Source organism: Embiotoca jacksoni, unplaced genomic scaffold, assembly GCF_022577435.1.
Source record: "Embiotoca jacksoni isolate LCO1_2020_lvr unplaced genomic scaffold, fEmbJac1.0.p SCAF_9, whole genome shotgun sequence".
Classification (NCBI taxonomy): Eukaryota; Metazoa; Chordata; class Actinopteri; family Embiotocidae; genus Embiotoca; species Embiotoca jacksoni.
Genome location: NW_027185447.1, coordinates 3062617 through 3085060, shown reverse-complemented (window position 1 = coordinate 3085060; position 22444 = coordinate 3062617). Strand labels below are relative to the sequence as shown.

The 22444-nt window shown below is 40.9% G+C and overlaps 1 protein-coding gene across 2 annotated transcripts in view; it reads left to right on the top strand.

Annotated features, from left to right (window-relative positions):
• The window catches only part of mtor (mechanistic target of rapamycin kinase), an 84565-nt gene that overhangs the window by 49294 nt on the left and 12827 nt on the right, over positions 1-22444 (top strand). For both annotated transcript variants that reach the window (XM_069140227.1, XM_069140226.1), the window contains exons 30-42: positions 1337-1476; positions 4399-4499; positions 5048-5163; positions 7664-7741; positions 8336-8443; positions 12302-12427; positions 13140-13271; positions 15665-15780; positions 20352-20469; positions 21041-21238; positions 21758-21858; positions 22027-22123; positions 22240-22338. In XM_069140227.1, coding sequence (XP_068996328.1) covers positions 1337-1476; positions 4399-4499; positions 5048-5163; positions 7664-7741; positions 8336-8443; positions 12302-12427; positions 13140-13271; positions 15665-15780; positions 20352-20469; positions 21041-21238; positions 21758-21858; positions 22027-22123; positions 22240-22338 — 1530 coding nt within the window. The remainder of the gene's footprint in view (positions 1-1336; positions 1477-4398; positions 4500-5047; positions 5164-7663; positions 7742-8335; positions 8444-12301; positions 12428-13139; positions 13272-15664; positions 15781-20351; positions 20470-21040; positions 21239-21757; positions 21859-22026; positions 22124-22239; positions 22339-22444) is intronic.

Below are 22444 nucleotides of genomic sequence, written 5' to 3'. Positions count from 1 at the left end.
ATTTAATCTTAGAAGACAGAAAGTGAACATATTTTCGCCTGAAGTTGAGTCAAATGACTGTTCTGAACTATGAGAACTCCTCTGGAAAAGGTCTTTCCTTCTGCCTTTGTGAACTGCATTTATGGTTTCTCTGTAAAAACATGGTAAAAACAGTTTCACTGTGGACTTTCAGAAACCCTATTTATGAGGTGACTATTTGGAAAGCTTTACTGTGGGAGGGATGCAATGTTTTCCTGTTGTGTATACAACTCAGGAATCATTAGTATAGCAAAGCAGGGGATCTGTGGACTTAATCAATTGTTGATGGCTCCCAAAATACATCCATTAGCTTCGGTCACATGCAAGCGTTTTTTTTTGTGATTGAAGTTATGGGGTCAACTGTTTACATCGGATGCGATCTAATACAGTCTGGTGTTTACATGTGCAAAGGCATTGAATCAGAACAGATGTGTAACATGCACAGAGGTGATGAATACATTACGTGTTTGATCGCTTTATTTACTTACATTGCTAGTCGGCCTCTGAGTGGTCAGTACTTATTGCCTTCATTGTTAGACTGGTGAGATGGATCAGAGCCAATCAGAGGATGAGTTGGGGAGCGTGTATATCATCTGTTCACTGCAGTAGCTGCCATTAGTGTTGCTTTTAAGCAATACCTCAATAACAACACAAGCTAGGTGTCCAATAATGTTCAGTTTTGCAAGAGTTTGTATCAAAAACAAACTCAGCTGTGGTCCAGCTCAGCTTGGAAGCTACCTTTGTTTGTAAGTGGAGGGATAAACGTACTTCCTCACGCATTTACATCAAGACAGAGCATACGCAGAAAGAAGGCAGCCAGAAAGTAATCAGTTTCATTGTTTACATGCTACAATTTTTCATTTGATTGGTTTATGAAAAAGTATCAGTCTGCAGCCGATTGAAGTTTAATTTTGGCTTGTTTATTTTGAATGAGGTGTTTATATGGAGCATTTTTATTCTGTTTGAGCTTCTAAACAGATTTTGATAATAAAATTAGGCTCCATGTAAACGTGTCTGTCGATAGATGTAACAGATCCAGTGTTGGTTGATGGAGTTGGGAATTTTAGTCACATAATATTGAAATAAAAGCTAGCTGTTAAAGTCTTTCTCCGATTATACATTTACATGTATTGTTGTTCCAAAAAGCTTTACTCACACTGAAAACAAATAAATTGTCAAATGATCAAGATAAAAAATAAATAAATAAAATAAAAACATGAGGCCATGTCAGATTAGTAGTTCTGTGGATTTTCATAGTTGCCTGGTTCCAGTTTAATGTTTCCTCTGTGACTGAAGTCTACTGTATTTTCTCTACTAGGAAATCCAAGCCACCTGGTACGAGAAGCTTCACGAGTGGGAGGATGCCCTGGTGTCGTATGACAAGAAGATTGACATGAACAAAGAGGATCCAGAGCTCATCCTGGGCAGAATGCGCTGCTTAGAGGCCCTCGGAGAATGGTATGTTATTAGTCATACCTACAGTGATGTGCATTCATGAGGGCTGAAAAAATACATTCAAATCCTTGTTACAGCCTTTCGGTCTCACATTCACTGATACCTCTCGTAAAGTCTGTGTTTGTAATGACTTTTTATTTTACCATAAGTGTTTTTTCGACCACACATTCTGCTCTGGCCTTTTTGGTATCATGTGATTCGCTGAAGTGATAAAATAATGAGTGCATCGGGTTCTTCAGTTACTAACATTGGCTCAAATGGATGAAGACAGCATCAGGCTCTGCTGTGTGTAGGCAGCCTATTCTTAATGAGTCCTGACATTAGGTCTCTCTTTTGGTTCCTCTGAGTTCACCGAAGTAATTCTACCGGGAAATGACTGAACAGACATCCATCGGCAGTAAGAGGCGCCTCCACTCCAATGAAACCTCACCACAACTGAGGTTCAACTCCACACCGGCCGCCCACTTTCAAACAGCATTTTTTTTAGGGAAAAAGAAAGTCACAAGATGTCCAGACGATCCAAATATGCAGATCGTCATAGACCTCGTGACGCAAAGCAGATGTTAATTTTGCTTATATAACCTGCTGTGTTTGTGTCATTGTTGTATACTCTATGAATCATTTCACTAGAAAATTATTCAGTGATTTTATATGAAAATGATTCAGCTGAAATAGAGCTTTGTGTTTATGCTTTTGTGAGGATAGGTAGAGGCTTGGAGATGGTATAACAGTTGACCGGGTCAAAGTCAAAGTAGGTCAGACTTTAGAGAACACATTGTTACATACTGATATTGTACAGATCCTCTCTCTGCTAATCCAAAACTGATGAGACACATTGTTAAAGTACAGTACATGTTTTTGACACTAAAACTTCAATTGGAGAGTTGGACACTTTGTTAAGAGAATCTTTAAAGTTTAAAGTCCTTCATTATATTATCTTAAATTGCACAAACTTGATGAAAGAGGACTTTAGAATTAGTAGTTCATCGCTGCTACAATGCCGAGTCATATTAGGAGGAACTGATGTACTCGTAAACATTCTGTATTTGTCCAGTATCCGTCTTTGTCAGTGTAGTTTGTCAGTTTTTGGAAATGTTGTCATTTTAAGATGATCACTGTAGATGTTGCAGTTGTTTTAGCAGGTTATGTCGGTGCATGGTAACATTGTTTTGGGATTTTTAATTGTCACATAAAGCTAATTTGTACACAGGGCGCATCGATTTGGCAGCAGTGGTCTGTACGTGTAACAAAGCCACTTATGCAGATTTAGACTCCAGTTGGTTCACACTTATCTTAAATATGTTTTGCCACATAGCTGAACTGTAAATGATCATTTAGCTTGAAAAGTAATATTACTATTGTTAACACTTTTCAAGATTAAACTCTTGAGAAGGTGTTTTTTTTCCGGTACATATGATAGTCCTCGGTATGTAAACACTAAGGCACACAGACACAAACACACAGAAAAACAACAGGTGTTTTTAGTATGTTGCTCGTATGGTATTCTAATTTCTCTGCACACCCACCAAGGTGTTTCCAGTTATCCCGCGTCGTCAGCACTGGAAAACTTAATGGAACTGGACCACATTGTACCGCCTGTGCTTATCATGCAGCATCAGGTCAAAATGCCTGCTTTAAAAAAAAACAGACTTGTTTACTCCGTCCAAACAGTTCCAGCAGAGTGAGGGAGATGTCAGTCAAGCACGGTTGGTGCACAACGACACATTCCTGAGAAGAGATTTAATCAGGCACAAATGATAACACGCGAGTGTGTTAAAAAATAGTGTGTAATGTAGTGCCTTAAAAACTCTTTACATTGCTCAATTATATTTTTAAGATTTTACCTCTTTTTTTTAATTGCAATTCCAAAGATGTACAGTAAATGGTGGATGGCGGAGTGGTACGGCAGCTGAAGCACGTCCTCCCGATGGACTGTGTTTATCTGCTGTAGACACATATGCTAGTGTACCGGAGCTTTTTGTACTTTCACGATAGCCAGGCAGATGGAAAACGACTCCGCTTCACTGACCCCCATCGAAACCTGCCTCTCTCTTCTTCTCCACCTGCCCCTCCTCTCCGAGCTCGCTCCGGCACCCTGCCTGTAAAACACATGCAGAGGGTTTGATCTCCTCCTGGACAATTCACTGATTGTTGTTAATGAAGAATTAGTCTTGGTTAGATGCACCCAACCCCAATGAGACCAGCCATCTGTTTCTGCTGGGTTACTTGATATTATCAGACCGTCGTGGACCGGTACACTGATTTAAGATGTTCATCTGTAAGGACAAATGAACAAATAAATAATAGCAGATGTAATAGAAACCCGAGTCTTATCTCCAGTCAGTTTCCTTTTCATCCTTGGCCAGAAGTGCTTGGCTATTCTAGAAAAGGATTTCTTTGAGTCAGTTTGGTGCAGGAGAAGTAAACATGTATGTTTTATCATTGGGGCGTTCGGAAGCCTTTTTAATATGCTGAGGATGAAGACCAGTGCAGTGTAGCATCACTGGAGACAAGTCTTAAGCAGTAGTTAATGATTATCCAATTCAGGTCAGTCAAGAATGATCACATCACTCCTCTATACATATATTGTACCTATTGGCCAGATACATCATGTTCTGCAGAGCACCATTTAATTAATGCATATTCTATGTTAATTATTTCAAACAATGTGATATGCAAATCTTCTCAAATTGTCCAATGAAGCAGCATACTTTAGTGTCACCCTCTTTTGTGCTCTAATGTCTTGTTCGCAGTCCATGGTAGTAATACTGCAGTGCACACAGTAATACTCTACATCTGATCAACAAGAGTACCTGAAATCTGTTTCTTGTGAACTGAGCTATCCCTCTGTACATGCTGTGGCCTTTATCTAATGTTATCTCTCTCTTTTTCTACCATATGAATCCTGTGCTTCATGTTTTCCAGGGGCCAGTTGCACCAACAGTGCTGTGAAGAATGGACGCTGGTCAGCGAGGAGACCCAGGCCAAGATGGCTCGTATGGCAGCAGCTGCTGCGTGGGGTCTAGGTAACCACTCGGATACCTCATATCAGATATGAAGTCATAATTAAAGATAGTAAATTGGAGGGAAAGATCAACAGTGAACAAACAGTCAGCACATGGTGAGGAAGAGACATGCATCAAGCCATTCTCACTCTGACTGCAGTAAAAACTGACATCTCTTGCCAAGTCTCCCTCACATAACCAGATGGGAATGGTATCCAGTCATAACATTGACATATCGTAACGTGCAATGGTGGAGAACCAGGGACCACACTGCAGAGGCAACCTCCGAGCGTTCTGCTCTGTGGCTTTGACTTTTCAAACTCAGCCGCAAACTCTGAGGTGGCACCCAACCAGCAGGCCTGTCGATCTGAACATGTTGGGAAGCAAAATGTTGGCAGTACAGAATATTATAGCAAGCTGGTGTGTGTTACAAAGCAGCTTTGACAGGCTGCTAATCTGCTTCAGGTCTCAGTAGTTCAGAAAGACACCCTTAATGAGATGTTTTTCTCCTTATCACAAACTTCCTGCTTCATCCCTTCTTTTTCTTTACTTGATATATATTTCACCAGGACACTGGGACAGCATGGAGGAGTACACGTGTATGATCCCAAGAGACACGCATGATGGTGCTTTCTACAGAGCCGTGCTAGCTCTGCATCAGGACCTCTTCTCATTGGCCCAGCAGGTGGGTTACATCATCACTCATAAATACACCCAATGGAGATGATGTAGATTGAATGTATATATTTTGAGACAGCATCTTATAAAGACATGCTTTATGGGAATTCGCCTGGTCTTGCCAGTCTTTATAGTCAATGTATGAGAAGTAAGGAGCAGCATATAATAGCTTTACGGTTATTCCAGACGGGATCGGATTCCCACATCAGCTCTGGCTTTTCATGAAAAGTAATAAAATGCACCAGGCTTATTTTTTGTTCTCTTTTATACTGTTGTGCCTCCGTAGTGTGGAAATGTTATGTAACAGCATTCAGCTCCAAACAAATAAAAGAGCCTGTTACTCGTCTGTCTGCCTGTCAACAGGGCGGGGGGGGGGGGGGTGTTTTCCTCACTTAATGAAGGTTGGAGATCGTAGACGAGTTTACGGTCCCTGGAGATGGATTTGTTCAAGCTGGATGCCAGCATATTCAGCACGCACGCGCAGGCACGCACGCATGCACAAACAAACAAACACAAACACACACCAGTAAACACCTGCTCCTTCGATTCCCCTGGACTCATCCTCCGAGCCACCTCCCACCCCATACAACCCCCCCCCCACCCCCTCTCTAATTTAGAGATTAGGTCAAGGTGTGGTCTGTTGGATTCTGCATCAACTGAATGGGGAAGGCAAGACTTTTGACTCTTGCCGACAATGAGCCACTCACGATGAATGAAGAGGAATGAGAAGCAGATGGAGCGAGGGTGAAAGCTTAAATGTCAACATGAGCTCAGTCTAGTTTTCCGGATGTGGTTGGTAATACTTAAGTTCTTTTGATTCCACGGGCCTGTTCTTTACTTCCCTCTGTACCGCCAACAACCAGACATGTGCTCCACGAGTCTTGCCATGCGACCTTGTGAAAGGTTTCAGGTTGCTTTGCTTTATAAATCTCAGTGTTTGGTCTGTCCCACCGATGATGTGTAGGCACAGAAGGCTGCTTCGACTGTCGTTTCATGATATGTCCAGCTCTCCAGTTTGATTTGTAAATTGTCTCGTGGGTTCTACAAACTCGACTGCACAGTCATATTTGGGCTTCATTTCAAGTTTCCTGTAGCCGCCGGCTCGGCCCCAACCACACTCAAACAGGCCATCATACCACATTGTAATGATGAAGTAATATCACTGGACTAAAACCTACATAAGTGCATCCTTTATCGAAGAGAATAGAAGATCAGGTCTCAGTTTGTTTGTGCTGCCAGAAGCCAGACACTGCATTTATCAGGAGTCGTCTGGACTGCACATTTCCAATGAGGCCCCAGCATAGTAATTCAGCAGTAAACAGGACCATAACTGAGTGGAGACTATAAAGCAGCAGCCTCATTGTCACCTCGTCCCCACCATCCTCCCACAGCTCCACCTCTTGTTGTGCGTGCCTGAAGAGGTGTTTTGGCATGCCATTCCTCCTTTCCCTCCCCACGAAAAAAATAATTGTTGGGAGTCGGTCTAAAACAGCTGTGTGTCCTGGCTTCTGAGAGCTCCCTCAGTCATTCTCACACATTTTACCTTCCCTCTAATAACAGTTCCCAAAAACATTGGCTGTGGAAGCCCAAAGGAATCAGCAGACTTCCAGCCAATGTACTTGCGTCCTTGTTTGTCCCTCCTGCTCCTCTGGACCAGGTCTTTCTCTGCGTTACTATTTTTCCACCCCTCAGGGTTGAAGCTGGTGATGGAATGTCTGCAGTATCCTTGAATTTGGAAAAGTGTTGTTCTCGTAGGAAAAGTCAGAGAACTGGAATCTCTCAGATGAGCCAGGAGCATACAGTAATACACTCAAAAACAGGAAGGAACAAAAAACATTTTTTCGGAGTGAATGCATGCTGTCAGTTGGTTTTATTCTTTGGCCTTCTCTTTCTCTGAATGTGCGTATGTGCTGTTATTTTTTTTTTTAGAAAATACATTTGAAATTCAAAACCTTGGTTACATAACGTTCGCACTGTTGCCCTCAACAGCTCATTTACCTTCCCTCATAAAACACTTGGCACCCAGCAATGCATCAAATCATTTAGCTACACAAACAGGCATTCTAGTCCCCGATGCTCTAATGTCCCACTGTTGGCAGCTCTTGAGTGAGAAGGGTGTGAACAGCAAGCAGTAACATGCTTACGTTCATTTGTACAAAGTGTTTTTATGATGAACCCAGCAAGTCCTGATGCAAAGAGTTTTGTAGGAGGGTGTGGCATTTTGTCATGGTACATTCTGGGGTCATGCTAATGCCAGGAAATGCTGCTTTTACTGTTTGTTAGCTTTTCCTTGGAGTTGTAAATATTTGTTGGAGTGGAACAAAGTGAAATCTTGGGTTTTTACCAGTGAATTTAACTCACTAACTAAGCTAAATCACAATTGCACCTCAAAGAACCGTTCAGCCATACTTAAAAAGGACAAAAAGATATGTTACTATTATATTTAAGAGTGACGATAAAGTTGACAAAGTTAAAATCATAATCTAAATGTTTTTGTTTTCATGCAGTGTATTGACAAAGCAAGAGATCTGCTGGATGCTGAGCTGACCGCCATGGCTGGAGAGAGCTACAGTCGAGCTTACGGGGTAAGAGTTCCTACGAGACAGACAGAAATATTCAGTGTCTGGCTTTCATTCGACCGTCTCATTTTTTTATAGCACTCATGTGTAGTGGAATTATGTTACAGCAACAACATTTTATTAAAGTGATGATATTCAAATTCACGTCTCTAACCTACAGTCATTGGAAGTTAAAACGTGCTGTGTTCCTGCTTTATTATCTCAATATGTATCCGAACAATAGTTCAAATCACCGCACGAACTTGAAAACAACAGTGTTCCTCTCGTACACATGTTTTCAGACAACATCATCATCATGAAAGCCTTTTGATCCTCGTAGATTTTACACAGTGTAGCTGTTTACCATTAAGGCTGACAGCAGACACACCACAGTCGGCATCTATGTTCTGTGTGTTGCTTTAAATGGTAGAAATGTGAGAGACAGCCAGCTTTTTATGACACATAACTCACATGTAGCTTCAGTGGGCCGCTGAATGCATTCAGTAGCATATTCTGATTAATTTAATGATCCTGTTATATTGTACAGACAGGGTTTTTGCTCCATCTGGGCGACATAAGATTTAATATGTGTTTGTTTTTGTTTGTTTGTTTGTTTCCCAGGCCATGGTATCTTCCCAGATGCTGTCAGAGCTAGAAGAGGTGATCCAGTATAAACTGGTGCCAGAGAGGAGGGACATCATCAGGGAAACCTGGTGGGAGAGGCTTCAGGTAACTACAGTATATGATATATGGACACACACACACACACACACACACACACACACACACACACACACACACACACACACACACACACGTGTGCAACAACAGACAGCAGATGGAATGTAAAGCAGATGTTGGAAAGACTAGTGTTACTAATAGGAAACATTACAAGCCAGCCACCATATGTACATGCAGAGACACACACACTAATGTCTCAGTGAATAAGGGCCCTTCAGTCCCCATCTCCTTAGTTTATATTGTTATTTCTAATTTTTAAATTAATTTGAAAGCAACACTGTAAAATAGAAATCATTGTGTGTTCCAGTAAAGTGTTATTTTCTCTGCTTGGACCAAATATCAGAAGGTTAGCTGTAATAAAGTCAATGATATGTTCCACATCCATTAAAAACCAGTTACAATCCAAATTGGTCTATTTAAAATTCACAGTCACGACCTTTGAGTTTTGGTTATATATGACTACTAGAGCTACAGCACATTCCTAAAGCAGGAAAATATATATATTTTTTATAAATGTCAGGTTTTAGCACACTGTCTACTGTGCAGGTTAAAAGTTCTCTAATATCATATGAGCCAAAATTTAATGTTACCCACTGAGCTTACTCTCATATGGTTCTGGGTGTCTGCTGTTTCTAGTCATGCAGCAGGTTGCTTTTAGTGGATTACACCAGTAGCTTAGGAAGTCGGTGTAAATTGTTCCTCTTTTTGTTTTATCACTGTCGTCATTTTTGTTGCCTCCCACTGAAGTTACAGCAAATGATTTCATGTGAGTGAAAGCCAGGGAATCTGATTACAGAGGTAGAAGTGAGTTGCCTGTTGAAAAAGTGATTTGTGAACTAGGACTTCAACCACTCTGTTTCTGGTTGTTTTGTTGAACAACTTGAAGGTCGTGACCACAGGCAAGAAACGGTAAATGGATTTATAAGTTCATGAGCTGGCTGCAAGTTTGTCCAACTCTGAGCAAACTGCAAACACACCTACACAAAAAATATGAGATACATTTTGATTTAATAGTGGCCTTGCTTGCCATCGGCAGCATGAAATAAAGCTGTAGGAATTTTTTCAGAAATAAAAATGTAGCCCATTTCCTCTAATCCACATTGTTAATATATTATAACTCTCCCTCCTTCCTGTGACTGATTATGATTATTTGTATTACCATTCATAACTGAGTTACAGTGTTGTACCTGCTGTTAAATGAGATAAAAGAATGTGTGGAGGAACCACTAATCTAGAAGCAGTTAGAAAACATTTACCGCCTGCCAAGTCGTTGGAATTTGAGACAAATGCCATCTGATCTCAGATAATACTGTTCATCTTTTCCATGTTGCCAAGTTACAGCTAGAATCAAAATGCACCTCAGCCTTGTATGTGCATGTTGAGGGGAAAAAATGAAGTCAGAGAGATAAACTGTTAAGCTGTCGATCTGTGGTGCACACTTTACACCATGGCAACAGTGGTCAGTTTAGTACAGAATGTATAATGCCGCTTGAGCTGAGTCCGTGTTGGCAATCCTGCTCCTCTTACTCTGCTCAGATGTTACAGACATTTTTTTAAATCCTCTTTATCCTTCACCTCAGCCACGGCCCTGGAAGATCGTACTTGTCTGAAGACTGTATGTGCCAAGAGTGCTTTAGTATATATTTTTTTCAGAATAACAAAGTGCCTGTTGAATGCGGTGCTGAGTGCAAGTACCAGTACACTTAATGCATCTGGAGGTCAGCTTTCCACTTCGCAAGGTCACAATAATGAGAGAGGATGCTGGACAGCACTAGATTCAAACTGCATGAAAAAACATTTGATAATGAGGGAACGTCATTTAGAACTGTCAGTACAACTGCATCAGAAAAAAGAAAATAAGATGGTCTTTGTTCCCGAAAATCCCACATGGATGTAAAACAGATGTGAAACATGAATGTGGATGGAAATAAAGGAAGCCAGTTTGATGATCTTTGGTAGACAGTGTTGTGAACGTAAAATATTTTTTTTAGATGAAGGCTTGATATTAGCACAATCCCTAAATTTGTGTTGACAGTTATTACCTTAATGCACTTAACTGCGACTACTTTTCTCCCTTTCAAAAATGTCTATAAAATGAGCTTGAGCATCAATTTTGCTGCTCAGTAAAATATAGACACTCTTGACTTTTTGCATTTCCTGAGGATGACGTTGGTTGGAGAGAATATTTGCGATCATAAGGGGTATTTATGAGCAGTGTCTGACAGGTTGCACCCCCCCCCCCCCGATGGTGATTTATTGGAGGCTGACCTCACACATCTGTCATGGAGTCAATGTCCTGCTCCTTCACTCCTTCTTTCTTCCTTTAACAGTTTCTCCCTCATCAAAGGAATGGAGGTACAACCAAGAGTGTATGAAAACACAGCGCCCCACTGTTTGTGTTTAAATGTATCAGAGTGATTTCTTGCACTTCACTGCGCTCCAGTTTGAATTTTGGACTCGGCTCAGAGTTATTCATCTTTTTTGTTCTCTGTTCTTTTTGGTGTTTTGGCAAACAAAGGAACATCATTTAAACATTTTAATCCTCCAAGAAAAAGTTGAGGACATCAGAACTTAGTTCATGTATTCTTTCATTAATGTTCATCTTGCACCTCTTTTAGATATTTATGAATCCATTTTCAAATCCCTTGACAGTCAAACAGATGTCTTTTGGCAAATTAAGGCAGTTTTCTCTGCTCTCTTAACTCTTAATTGTTTTGTTTGTGTTCTATTATATAGACAGCTAGCGGTTCATTTTCATTCAAAACTGCTTAAAAAAAATTAATGCAAATTTTTAAATATTTGAAATATCTAAAGGAAATTAGTTCATCGCTATGTCCGTGTAGGAACAAAGTAAAGGAGATAACATGCAACATATGCCCACAGCCACATCGCAATGATGTGTTGCTCATCTTTGGCCACCTGCCCACCATGATGCCCCCATTAAAGTTCATTTGTTCCCTTCATTTAAGCTGGATAAAGCGGCTCGTTTGGCCTTCTACCTTCACAGCAGAATGATTTCAGTAATTTCTTGCAGTTAAACCCAGACCAAACTATCTTAGTGGCTGTAATCACCGAGCAAAGCTCCTGCCAGATCTGACCTGCGCTCGGCCACTTATCCCATCATGTAAAGCCCACTTCAGAAACTGTAGTATCTAATTCTAGCCTCAGATTTTGACAGCTTACTAAAAGGCTTGTCCCAACAGAGTTTTGCCATCTAAGGACAGGTCAGTGAGGGTAAAACAGGACTATGAAGTAAATAGATCCCCATTTCAGACAAAACGATGGGTTGAATTTTCTTTAAAGCCACTTTAAAAAAAAAAAAAAAATCTCATCAAAGTACTGATTTCAAGACCTCATTTGTTGTTACTAGTTTACATGCAACCTGATCTGTACCTTATTTGTAGCAGTGGAATTACAATCAAGTTATATTATTTTGTCTCCCCCTTGTAAATTTGTCTTTAATTCAGATCATACAGAAAGGATTATACAGCATATTATACATCAGAGTTTGATTACAATGTCTTCTCTGTGTTGTCTATTTCTGCAGCAGCACGATGATGAGGTTCAGGTTAGGAAATGTTTAATAGAGGAAGTCAGCAAATGTTTTTTTACAAATGTATTAATTCAGACCGGTGTGTCCTTATTTTTTCTGGCACGTGAACCTGGATTCGCGTGTGGGGCACCGTAAACACAGGGACCACTGGTAGTAATAGTAGCCCCCAGGGTTTGAAGCGTACCTCTCTCACATGTGCTCTTTCTCGTGAGTTTTAACAAGTATGTGTTTCTCTTTGAAGAGAGTAACAAAAGACATTTTTTGTGTTTTTGTTTTTGTGTGTTTCCTTCCAGGGTTGTCAGCGAATTGTAGAAGATTGGCAGAAGATCCTTATGGTCAGATCGCTGGTCATCAGCCCCCACGAAGACATGCGAACTTGGTTGAAATATGCCAGCCTTTGTGGCAAGAGCGGACGCCTGGTCAGTACTTTGACATATTTTTACAAATCTACTCAGTGTTCTCCTAATTATTTTGAATCCCATAAGATTCAGGGGGGATAAATCACAGCTGATTAAATGAGTTTTGTCAGACAGAAAAGGGAAGTCGAGCTCTGACGAAGTGGCACCATGAACTCTAGCCATGAAATTCACCCCAACTTCAACCTGTTTCAAGTTGGCACTGATGGAAGCAGCATAGCAGCCTCAATCACACTGTTTAGAAACCTGAAGCCACATATCTACTCAATTAAAGTGTTGCAATTTTCCATCCTTGACCTCACTGTTATTTTAATTGATTGCAAGGAATCGCGGACAATCGGCCAATTTTTCTATCTCCACCTTCCTGTTACATTTAAGTGCACACACAGGCACACACAGGATGCCAGAATTACCAGCTATGATGTAACTGAAAAAAAAGATGTGATTGGCTAACACCAAACAGGGCAGGAAATGTGATTACGAGGAGCTGGAAAAGATGACCTAAGATTTTCACCGTATGGAGTGATGTGATCAGAGCTCTTTTGCTCTCTTATTCTCTCAGTCTCTCTTTGTTTTTAAAATGTTTTATATTCACAGAGTATTAAGTAAATATGAATGTTCTTACCTATTTTAATCTTTTATTCCTAAAAAAGAATCAAGGTCTCTGACAGTTCAGTTACTTTTTGTCCTGTTGTTTTCCACTTCACCCCTCCAGGCACTGGCTCATAAGACCCTGGTGCTGCTTCTGGGCGTTGACCCCTCCAAGCAGCTCGATCACCCGCTGCCCACAACCCACCCACACGTCACATACGCATATATGAAGTACATGTGGAAGAGCGATCACAAGGTAGGACAGTGAACTTGTTGTGTAGATGGTTCACATTTTACATTTTAAGAAATAGCAGACATGTCCGCAGGTTTAATTTTCACTTTTATATAGATGTTTTGGTTTTAGTGGAACATGAGGCTATGCTCAGTTTCATGCAGGCCAGAAAGGGAAGTCTTACATTACAGTTTTGTTTATTGTATGTCAGATTAGTGGCTGAAAGAGCTGATTTTTTTTTAATTTTGAAATCTAAAACTGGAGAGAAATGACAGTAAATTATGTAAAATGAAATATAAATTTAGTATTTCTAATCTAAAAAATGTATGTTTGAATTTAAAGGAAATATTAACACAAATGAACTAGATCTGTAAGATGCCATTAAAAGGATGTCTATAGCATATCAGCATATTGACAGTACAGTCAGATTTTTTGTGGATTATAGCAGCTATAATCAGTATTACTATAATGTATGAAATGACATTGTGAGAAAAAATTGCCAGGTGGCCAGAAACTTAAAATACATGATTGTGTTTCTCCACAAGTGTTGGATAATTAACTGCTGAATGTGTAAATATGTAACTGTTTGCTATCACATTCACCATGTCAACTTAAAAGGTAGAATGTGCCCTCAAACAGCTTAAAAGCATCAGTCATGTCAGGTTTTAACCAGCTTTATTAACAATGTAATAAGCTCTGCTTGTTATATTAATTGGTAAATTCCTGTTATAGTCAGTTCTGGCACCCAGCCAGGAGCTGAAATGTGTGATGTAATTTTATGTTCAGACAAGCTTGTAAAATTTTCCCCAACAAGCTCCATAAATACATTCATAGGTTTGTGGAAGGCCATTATGTTATTATGGTTAACATTACAAATTTTTTGCTGAAATTTGATTTGTCAGAGCTAGAGGGGGGACAAATTGTTCATTGTTACATATTTGTATTGAACAGTTGTTTAATTGCTGCTAATGTCAGATTTAATTTAATTAGGGCCCCAGACAGCAGCTCTGAATTAAAAAGATTTCATTTTGCAGAGTGCTGTGATTAGAGAGATTTGACAGCTACTCAGAAAGTGAAACTGCTCATCATTTGCATTAATTATGGTGATTCCTGTAGAGATCACTAATGCGCCTCAGTCTTGTGTAGATTTTGTGAAAACCTCGTCTTATAAAAGGTAAGTTGATCATTAAAACCAACTCAACTGTTACATTTAGATGAATGTTGTTAATAATCTTGAATATCCATGGAAACAGTGGATGATGTAAGGCTTACCCAAGAGATGGCTAGTAAATGTTGGTATTTGTTCAGAAAGATTTTGTGGTTCCTGTGGTCCAGCATCCAGCACATGAACACCTGCCAAACCTCCAACTACCCGCACTGGTGACCTAACATTAGTCTCTATGTTTCAAACTATGTGTCACCAGAGCAGCATGGGATTGAAGTCCTGTGTCACTTGGCTGCCACACATGTATACACCCATTCACATACTGTGTATAGACCCCCAAAGCACACATAAACACACCCACGTTTATTGCCAGGTGTTGAGTAGCATTTGTGACTCCAGACTGCATGTCTCATTCGGGGACTTAGGTAAGTGTGAGCCTAAACATTGCTGTCGCCAGGGCCAGCTGCATGTCTCACCAGATAAATCACAATGTAAATACACACACACACACACACACACACACACACACACACAAACACACACGCATACCTGGAAAGGACCCATCCACTGTTTCCGGGGCTTTAAATATGAGGGGACTGTGGCTCTGTCACTCATCCCACGTGCCATGCTGCAGCGTAAATCACTGGTCATCTACTGGTCAGTTGGTAGTAAAGGCAAGACTTACTTCAATGAACAGATTCTAATTTTGAAGTCACTTTTCAAGGCAAGACATCTATATGAAGTTAGCTTTACATGTAAACTTTTGTAGATGTTCATATTTGATTCACACAGAGTTGCTCATTCTGTCGTTGTGATCAACATCCAAAATCTGTGGAAGCTTCATGGCATACAGGATGGACTCTCTCAACTTTGTTAAGATCAAAAACACAATGTTAAAGTGGCCCCGATAAGTTCATGGAACAAAAACAGTGCAGCCAGGACAGCAGGGGTGTTCTGGCTAAATGGAGTCGCAGAATTTTCCCCAGTGAGCATTGGTGAGTCCAGCAGCACCGATGAACAGAGAAGAAAGTTTCTTGTCAGTCATCTCGCTTTAGACTGAACTGTCGACCTTGCAGAAGGAGGAAAAGGATAACAACAAATACTTGTACCAACTTGGGCAAAACACGAGTACCACTGACAAATCAATCAAGAAAACAAAAAGTTAAGCACAAGTGCAAAAACAGACAATCATCTTTCCTGCACTGACACCAAGTCTTAACTTAATGTTGGTATTTGTGTTGTGTCCCTCCAGATCGATGCCTTCCAGCACATGCAGCATTTCGTACAAGGTGTGCAACAGCAGGCGCAACACGCCATTGCGGCCGAGGACCATCAGCGCAAGCAGGAGCTTCACAAACTGATGGCCAGGTCTGTCCCTTTCTGGAAGCTCTTTAGCATCAGCAGCTCAACACCTTATAAAACTCATCATGCAGGACATATCACGGTTGGAGAAGCACAGGTGGAAACAATAAAACTAATAATGGGTAAATTCCATTGAGCTTCTTCAGTTTCAGCATGCTTGCATCCTGCACACTGGCCCGCTGTCGCGGCTTTACTTGGACAATTGACTAGAACAGAGCCATCATTAATATTATTACTAACAGCTGTGACCTGTGCAGTGGTGTTAAAAAAGCCTGCGATGGATATCAAATGTCAACATGCCTTCCAGACACTTTCAGTTTTAATGTTTTAATGTGGGATTGGCCCAATGCAGATTTAATTATTACAGTTCTTACATTTTAAAAAGCATGTTGAGTTCCCTTTACAGATGGGAAGGAGGAGGGGAACGTGTCCTGAAACCTAAATGTTGTAGCTTTACTTTTAAACTTGTGTTATTTCATCCCATGTTGACATTAATCAAGCTAAGAATTTATTACCTTTTATTTATATACCCACTCTAGCATGACAGAGAAAACACAAAGCAACATGCTGAGGCAAGGAAAAAGTAGCCTCATGTATTCAATTCCCTTGTGTAGTAAACACAGGGTCATGTGCAGTGCAGTTTGTTCTTTTCCCTGAGCATAACCCAATCTGGCATCACACCTTTCACAAGTCCACTGGCATCCTGTGGGCTTTTTTTTTAAGGGCTGGCCAGATCTTCCGAATGTCTCACTTCGAACTTCTCTATAAAATGATCCGTTTGGCAGTAAATGTGGCACCGTGCCTGCAGTTATCACCGGGTTTGCCACTGCGCTGCTGGTTCGCACCGCCATCACTTCTCGTGAGCGTTGTACTATTCATTTTCCACTATCATCACCTCACCGCACTGTGGGAAAAGATGCAGCAGTGTGGAGTCTGTCCAGACAGTTGTCAACAAAACAGCAGAGGTTTAGAAAATATTGACATTCAAATAACTATCATGTGTTTCTACATGCTGATTTAGAGAATTACAAAATGGAAAGTTTCATATTCCCAAAAATGCTGGGAACGACTTCAAAGTCCTGAAAAGGTTGTTTGCGAAGCTCTTGTGGGCTCATCAAAATATTTGAGGAGGATATGTAATCCCTGTCCTTTAGGTTAGAAATCAGCTGCCTGCCAGTGCAGAAAAGTGAATGATAACATTTGGCCGCACTGCGCTGTGCATCATGTTGGTCAAATGACTCACAACAAACAAGAGTCGTGACACGGAAACAGACAGGTATAATCCCGTGTACAGTAAATGATACAGTAGTGTCATCTGGCCGTGTGCGCACACACAGCAGCCGTGTGTAACCTCCCCTCTCATAAATCAAACAAGACAACACAAAAGCGAGACAACAGGCCGAAGGGGCTTTTTCCATTTTTTGCACCCCCCCCCACACAGCGTGTGGCTGTCTGAGGAATGCCTGTGAGGGATAACACCTGTGTAATGTCAGTCAACACGCATCCCGGGCCAGACGTCCTGACACACTTTCATGATAAAGGTCGGCTATGGTATGGAGCACACCTGGACTGCTCCGTCAGACACTCACATTCACAGTAACATGGACACCTCCGCTCTTCCTACAGAATCCAGAGTCATTTCACTGATACTTGACTTAAGATCAATAACTCTGGCGTCTGCTGTCTGAATAAACATGTTGTTCCAACATCCACAAGAGGAGGTCCTCCTCATGTATGTGAACCTGGGAACCCGTGAACAGTTGACAGTTTGGCATTGACGCTCTAAAACCAAACTGTATGCTCGCATGGAAATGCACTCAAGAAATTACGTAATCCCAAAAGACACTTTATTGGAGGTGCTCTGCAAACAGTTTTCTAACTTCTGATGGATGGCTCGACAATACAGCGCTTGCCAGTTTCTCACTCTAGTGTACTTGTATGTGAATTATACATCTTGGCCGTGCTGAGCTCAGCGAGTTTGACTTTTGCCTGTAAGAGTCTGGGTTTGTGGGTGATGGATCGAGCTTTGTCCTCCTCGGGGATGCCACAAAGCTCACTGTCGGCTGAAATTGAAGGAAAATTGGTTTGGATAATTGAAAATCTCCAGATGTGATCCCACAACCTTTCAGCAGAATAATGCACTGCTGCCTTAAGTGGGGATACTTTTGATAAATGCTTTCAAGATTTGCGAGTTGAGTATCATTATATGACTTCTTTTTAATAAACTGCCCTTGGATTTACAGAACGTCACTGCCAACTCTCAACAAGCAATGACAACATAAGCATACTCATAAACTTGCGATATTTCTTTCTGGCTTGTCCCGACAGAGCATTTGTTTCCTTATTACTAATGTAGTCATGTAGTCATTGAGTTATTGCCACTGCAGAGCTTCTGTTCAATACACTTCAATTTCAATTCAATTTTATTTATATAGCGCCAAATCACAACACCGGTTATTTCATGGCACTTAACACATTAAAGTCTTTACAGCAGAACTTTACAACATTATACAGAGAAACCCAACAATCCAACAATTCCCACAAGCTAGGAGGGAAAAACTCCTCTTTAAGGGAGAAAAACCTCCAACAGAGGGAGGAAAAATCTCCCTCTTAACAGGAAGAAACCTCCGACAGAACCAGGCTCAGGGGTGGAGAACATCTGCCGGTTGGGGTGAGAGGAGAGCAGAGAGAGAAAAGGACAGTATAGAGGTACAAAACATGAACTGTTGGTGGGGCTGAAAATCACAGAGTAGAGACATGCAGCTCCGTGACGGGACATCTGCAAAGGAAAGAACAGAAACTACGCGAGCAAAGGAACTAAATGGAGAGTCAACAGACAATAAGAAGAAACTATGGGAGAGAAAAAGCATGAAGTTGATGAGATGTGATGGTGAGATATGAGTTATAGAGAGTGAAAGAGTGAGAGGTAAGAAGCTCAGTGTATAACGAGGTCCCCCAGCAGACTCGGCCTGTAACAGCATAACTAAGGGTTGGTTCATGTTCACCTGAGCAGCTCTAACTATGAGCTTTATTAAAAAGGAAAGTTTTGGGTCTAACCTTAAAGCTAGAGAAGGTTTCTGCTCCTCAAACACAAACTGGGAGCTGGTTCCACAGGAGAGGAGCCTGAAAACTGAAGGATCTGCTCCTATTCTACTTTTGGAAACTCTGGGAACCACAAGCAGGCTGAGAGAGAAGATCTCTGTCAGGATGATGTGGTTCTATAAGATCTGTCAGGATGATATGGATCTATAAGATCTGTCAGGATGATGTGGTTCTATAAGATCTGTCAGAATGATGTGGTTCTATAAGATCTGTCAGGATGATGTGGTTCTATAAGATCTGTCAGGATGATGAAAGAAGGCAGTTCTGGAGACTTGCTTTATCTGGTGACTAAAGAAAAAATCCTCATCAAAGATGACTCCAAGGTTCCTCACAGTGGTGCTGGAGACCGAGAGAACGTCATCAAGAGTAACTAAGTGATTAGAGAAATAGTTTCTGAGGTTTTGCATAACAATGTAAGTTGATGCAGTGCTTCCTGCTGATATCTCCTAATGGAAGCATGTACAAAATAAAAAGTATTGGGCCTAACACTGAGCCTTGTGGAACTCCATAACTATCTCTTGTTTGTCTGGAAGAGTCATTGTTTACATGAACAAACTGAAATCTATCTGATAAGTAGGATTTGAACCAGTCTAATGCAATTCCTTTGATCCTCGTAACATTTTCTAATCTCTGTAATAAGATCGTATGATCAATCGTATCAAAAGTGGCACTGAGGTCCAAAAGAACAAGTACAGAGACAAGTCCATTATCTGAGGCTATTAGAAGATCGTTAGTAACTTTCACCAGAGCTGTTTCTGTGCTATGATGAACTCTAAAGACTGACTGAACATCTTCAAACAGACCATTCCTTCGTAAATGATCAAAAAGTTGATTTGCAACAACTTTTTCCAGGATTTTAGAAATAAACCTTTGGTTCAAAATTGGTCTATAGTTTCCTAAAACAGCTGATCAAGAGTCTGCTTTTTAAGTAAAGGTTTAATTACAGCCACTTTAAAAGTCTGTGGTACATAGCCGGTTACAATAGATAGGTTGATCTGCTCTAATATGGAAGTATTAATTAAAGAGAAGACTTCCTGGAGGAGTTTAGTTGGGATGTTATCCAGGAGACAGGTAGATGATCCAGATGAGGAAATAATTGCAGTTAGCTCGGAGAGCTCAACAGGAGAGAAATGTTCAAGGTAAAAATCTGGTCCCGGTCGCTTCCAGGAATGTTGTGCTTAGCAACATATCAGTGACAGCGTTCATGACATTGACCTCACACCTCAGTGACTTTTAACACCTACTAGAAAGGTTTTGATGTTTGTTTTTTTCTCGGAAATGCCCAAAGATGTCTTTGTTTTTATTTACTGCCTTTAAGGGATTTAATAAGGCTTATAATTTACACTATACTGGGCTTCTTTTTGTAAATATAGAGGACATGTAAATATAATATTTTGATCGGTTGAAAACAAGTCATTTAAGTAATAGTATCAGACTAATTTTCCCCCTCTCTTTGTCTCTTTTTCTCCATGCAGATGTTTCTTGAAGCTGGGGGAGTGGCAGCTCAGTCTGCAGGGCATTAATGAGAGCACCATTCCCAAAGTTCTGCAGTATTACAGCAATTCAACTGAGCATGACCGCAACTGGTACAAGGTCAGTCCCTCCCTTTCAACTCCGACCTTTCACTTTTGACTTCTCGCTCGCTGCAGTAAAATCCCAGCTGTGTCTGTAAGATATGACCCTGACACTGATGTGTCACCGGGAAGACCTAAGACCCCTACGGTTTATTGCCCTTGAACCAAACACGTCATAACATAGATGTTTGTTTAGTTTTTGTTTTTTGTCTGCAAGGCTCATTTATTTTTCTCATTACATCAGTATACTTGTGGTTTCCCCTTGTGACACATCAAAAGATACGAGTTAATGGAAGAGCCCTCTCTGTTTTCTCTTGTCCATGCCTTTACTTCAGGCTAGAAACATGTCACCATACCCTTTCACCATCCATCTTCACCAACCCCCTTCAGCTTCCAGCCTTTAATAGCTGGTTACATAACACAGCAAACATCAAACTCATATGTTTGGATCTGAAAAATTACAGCCCTCCGGGAGATATGTGTCCCACGGTTAACTGGAAAATTACATCATGAACAAATGTGCAAGTTATTTCCAGTAACTAGCTGTTGGGAGAACCAGTTTCACTCAGGTTGTGCCATGTTGTCGGCAGGCCTGGCACGCCTGGGCTGTGATGAACTTCGAGGCGGTGCTGCACTACAAACACCAGAACCAAGGACGGGATGATAAGAAGAAGCTGCGACACGCCAGCGGTGCCAGCGCTAACAGTGAAGCCAGCAACAGCGACAGTGAGGTGGACAGCACCGATCACAGTCCCGTTCCCTCACCGGGCCAGAAGAAGGCCAATGAGGTGAGAGTCACAGAAAATCTACATTAGACATTCAGTGGTGTTTTCTCTCAGTCTGCATTGTCCACACAGTGTTTTAACCTTCACATGCAACATACCTCATCCAGGGAGCAATGTGTGATCTTGTGCACACGTTTATGCCACACATTCAAAACTACCGACCAACTACAGAATATGCACATATACTTTCTAAGAAGGCATAATTTGTTTGACAAAGACCCTGCATCTTCTATAGTGAAAAAATAAGTCAAAATGGGAAAAAAAAACATATTATTATTCTTGCAATTATCTTCTCCCTTCACTGTGAATAGACAGCTTTGGAAAAAAATCTATAAAATCTTCCCAATTTTTGCTGTCTCCAGTAAAGATGAAATGATAATTCTGAATCACAGTAACTCTCCAGACCTTAACATCCCCACCTACAAACAACATCTACAGTACAGTGTGTTCCTCATACTGTTTTTTTTTCCTTTTTTCCATGCATTAAAAAGCATTAAAATTCTATGTGCTGTCCCTCTGCAGGACCTCTCAAAGACACTGCTGCTGTACACAGTCCCTGCTGTTCAAGGTTTCTTCCGCTCCATTTCCCTATCCAGAGGAAACAACCTGCAGGACACACTCAGGTGAGTTAAATGACTGCAACACAGTCCAAGCAACCAAAAGACATCTGTATTCATGGACACCCAGCAGATGTGGTCTGTGAGGATAGGAGGACCTCTAGTGGTGGAATGTGATCACATTGTTTCATGATTTTTTTTAATTTTTTTTTATTTTTTTTTTTAACTGCTTAGGGTTTTGACTCTGTGGTTTGATTACGGTCATTGGCCCGAAGTGAATGAAGCTCTGGTGGAGGGCATCAAGACCATTCAAATAGACACCTGGCTACAGGTAATAACACATGCATAAATGCATATTTGAAGTGTTTTTAGCCAAAATATATATTTCATATTTCAAACGTCAACCCCGTTTATTCAATCTTTTCTACTTTCTCTGTACCTGTGCAGGTGATCCCTCAGCTCATTGCTCGAATCGACACCCCGCGAGCCCTGGTGGGTCGTCTCATCCACCAGCTGCTCACAGACATTGGGCGGTATCATCCTCAGGTAAGTCTGCTTGCACTGCTGCGTGTTTTGTTTCGCAATATAGAACAGAACCAATACAGCACTTTATTTGAGTTACTCAAAGCTGGAACACTAGAAGTCAGTGATT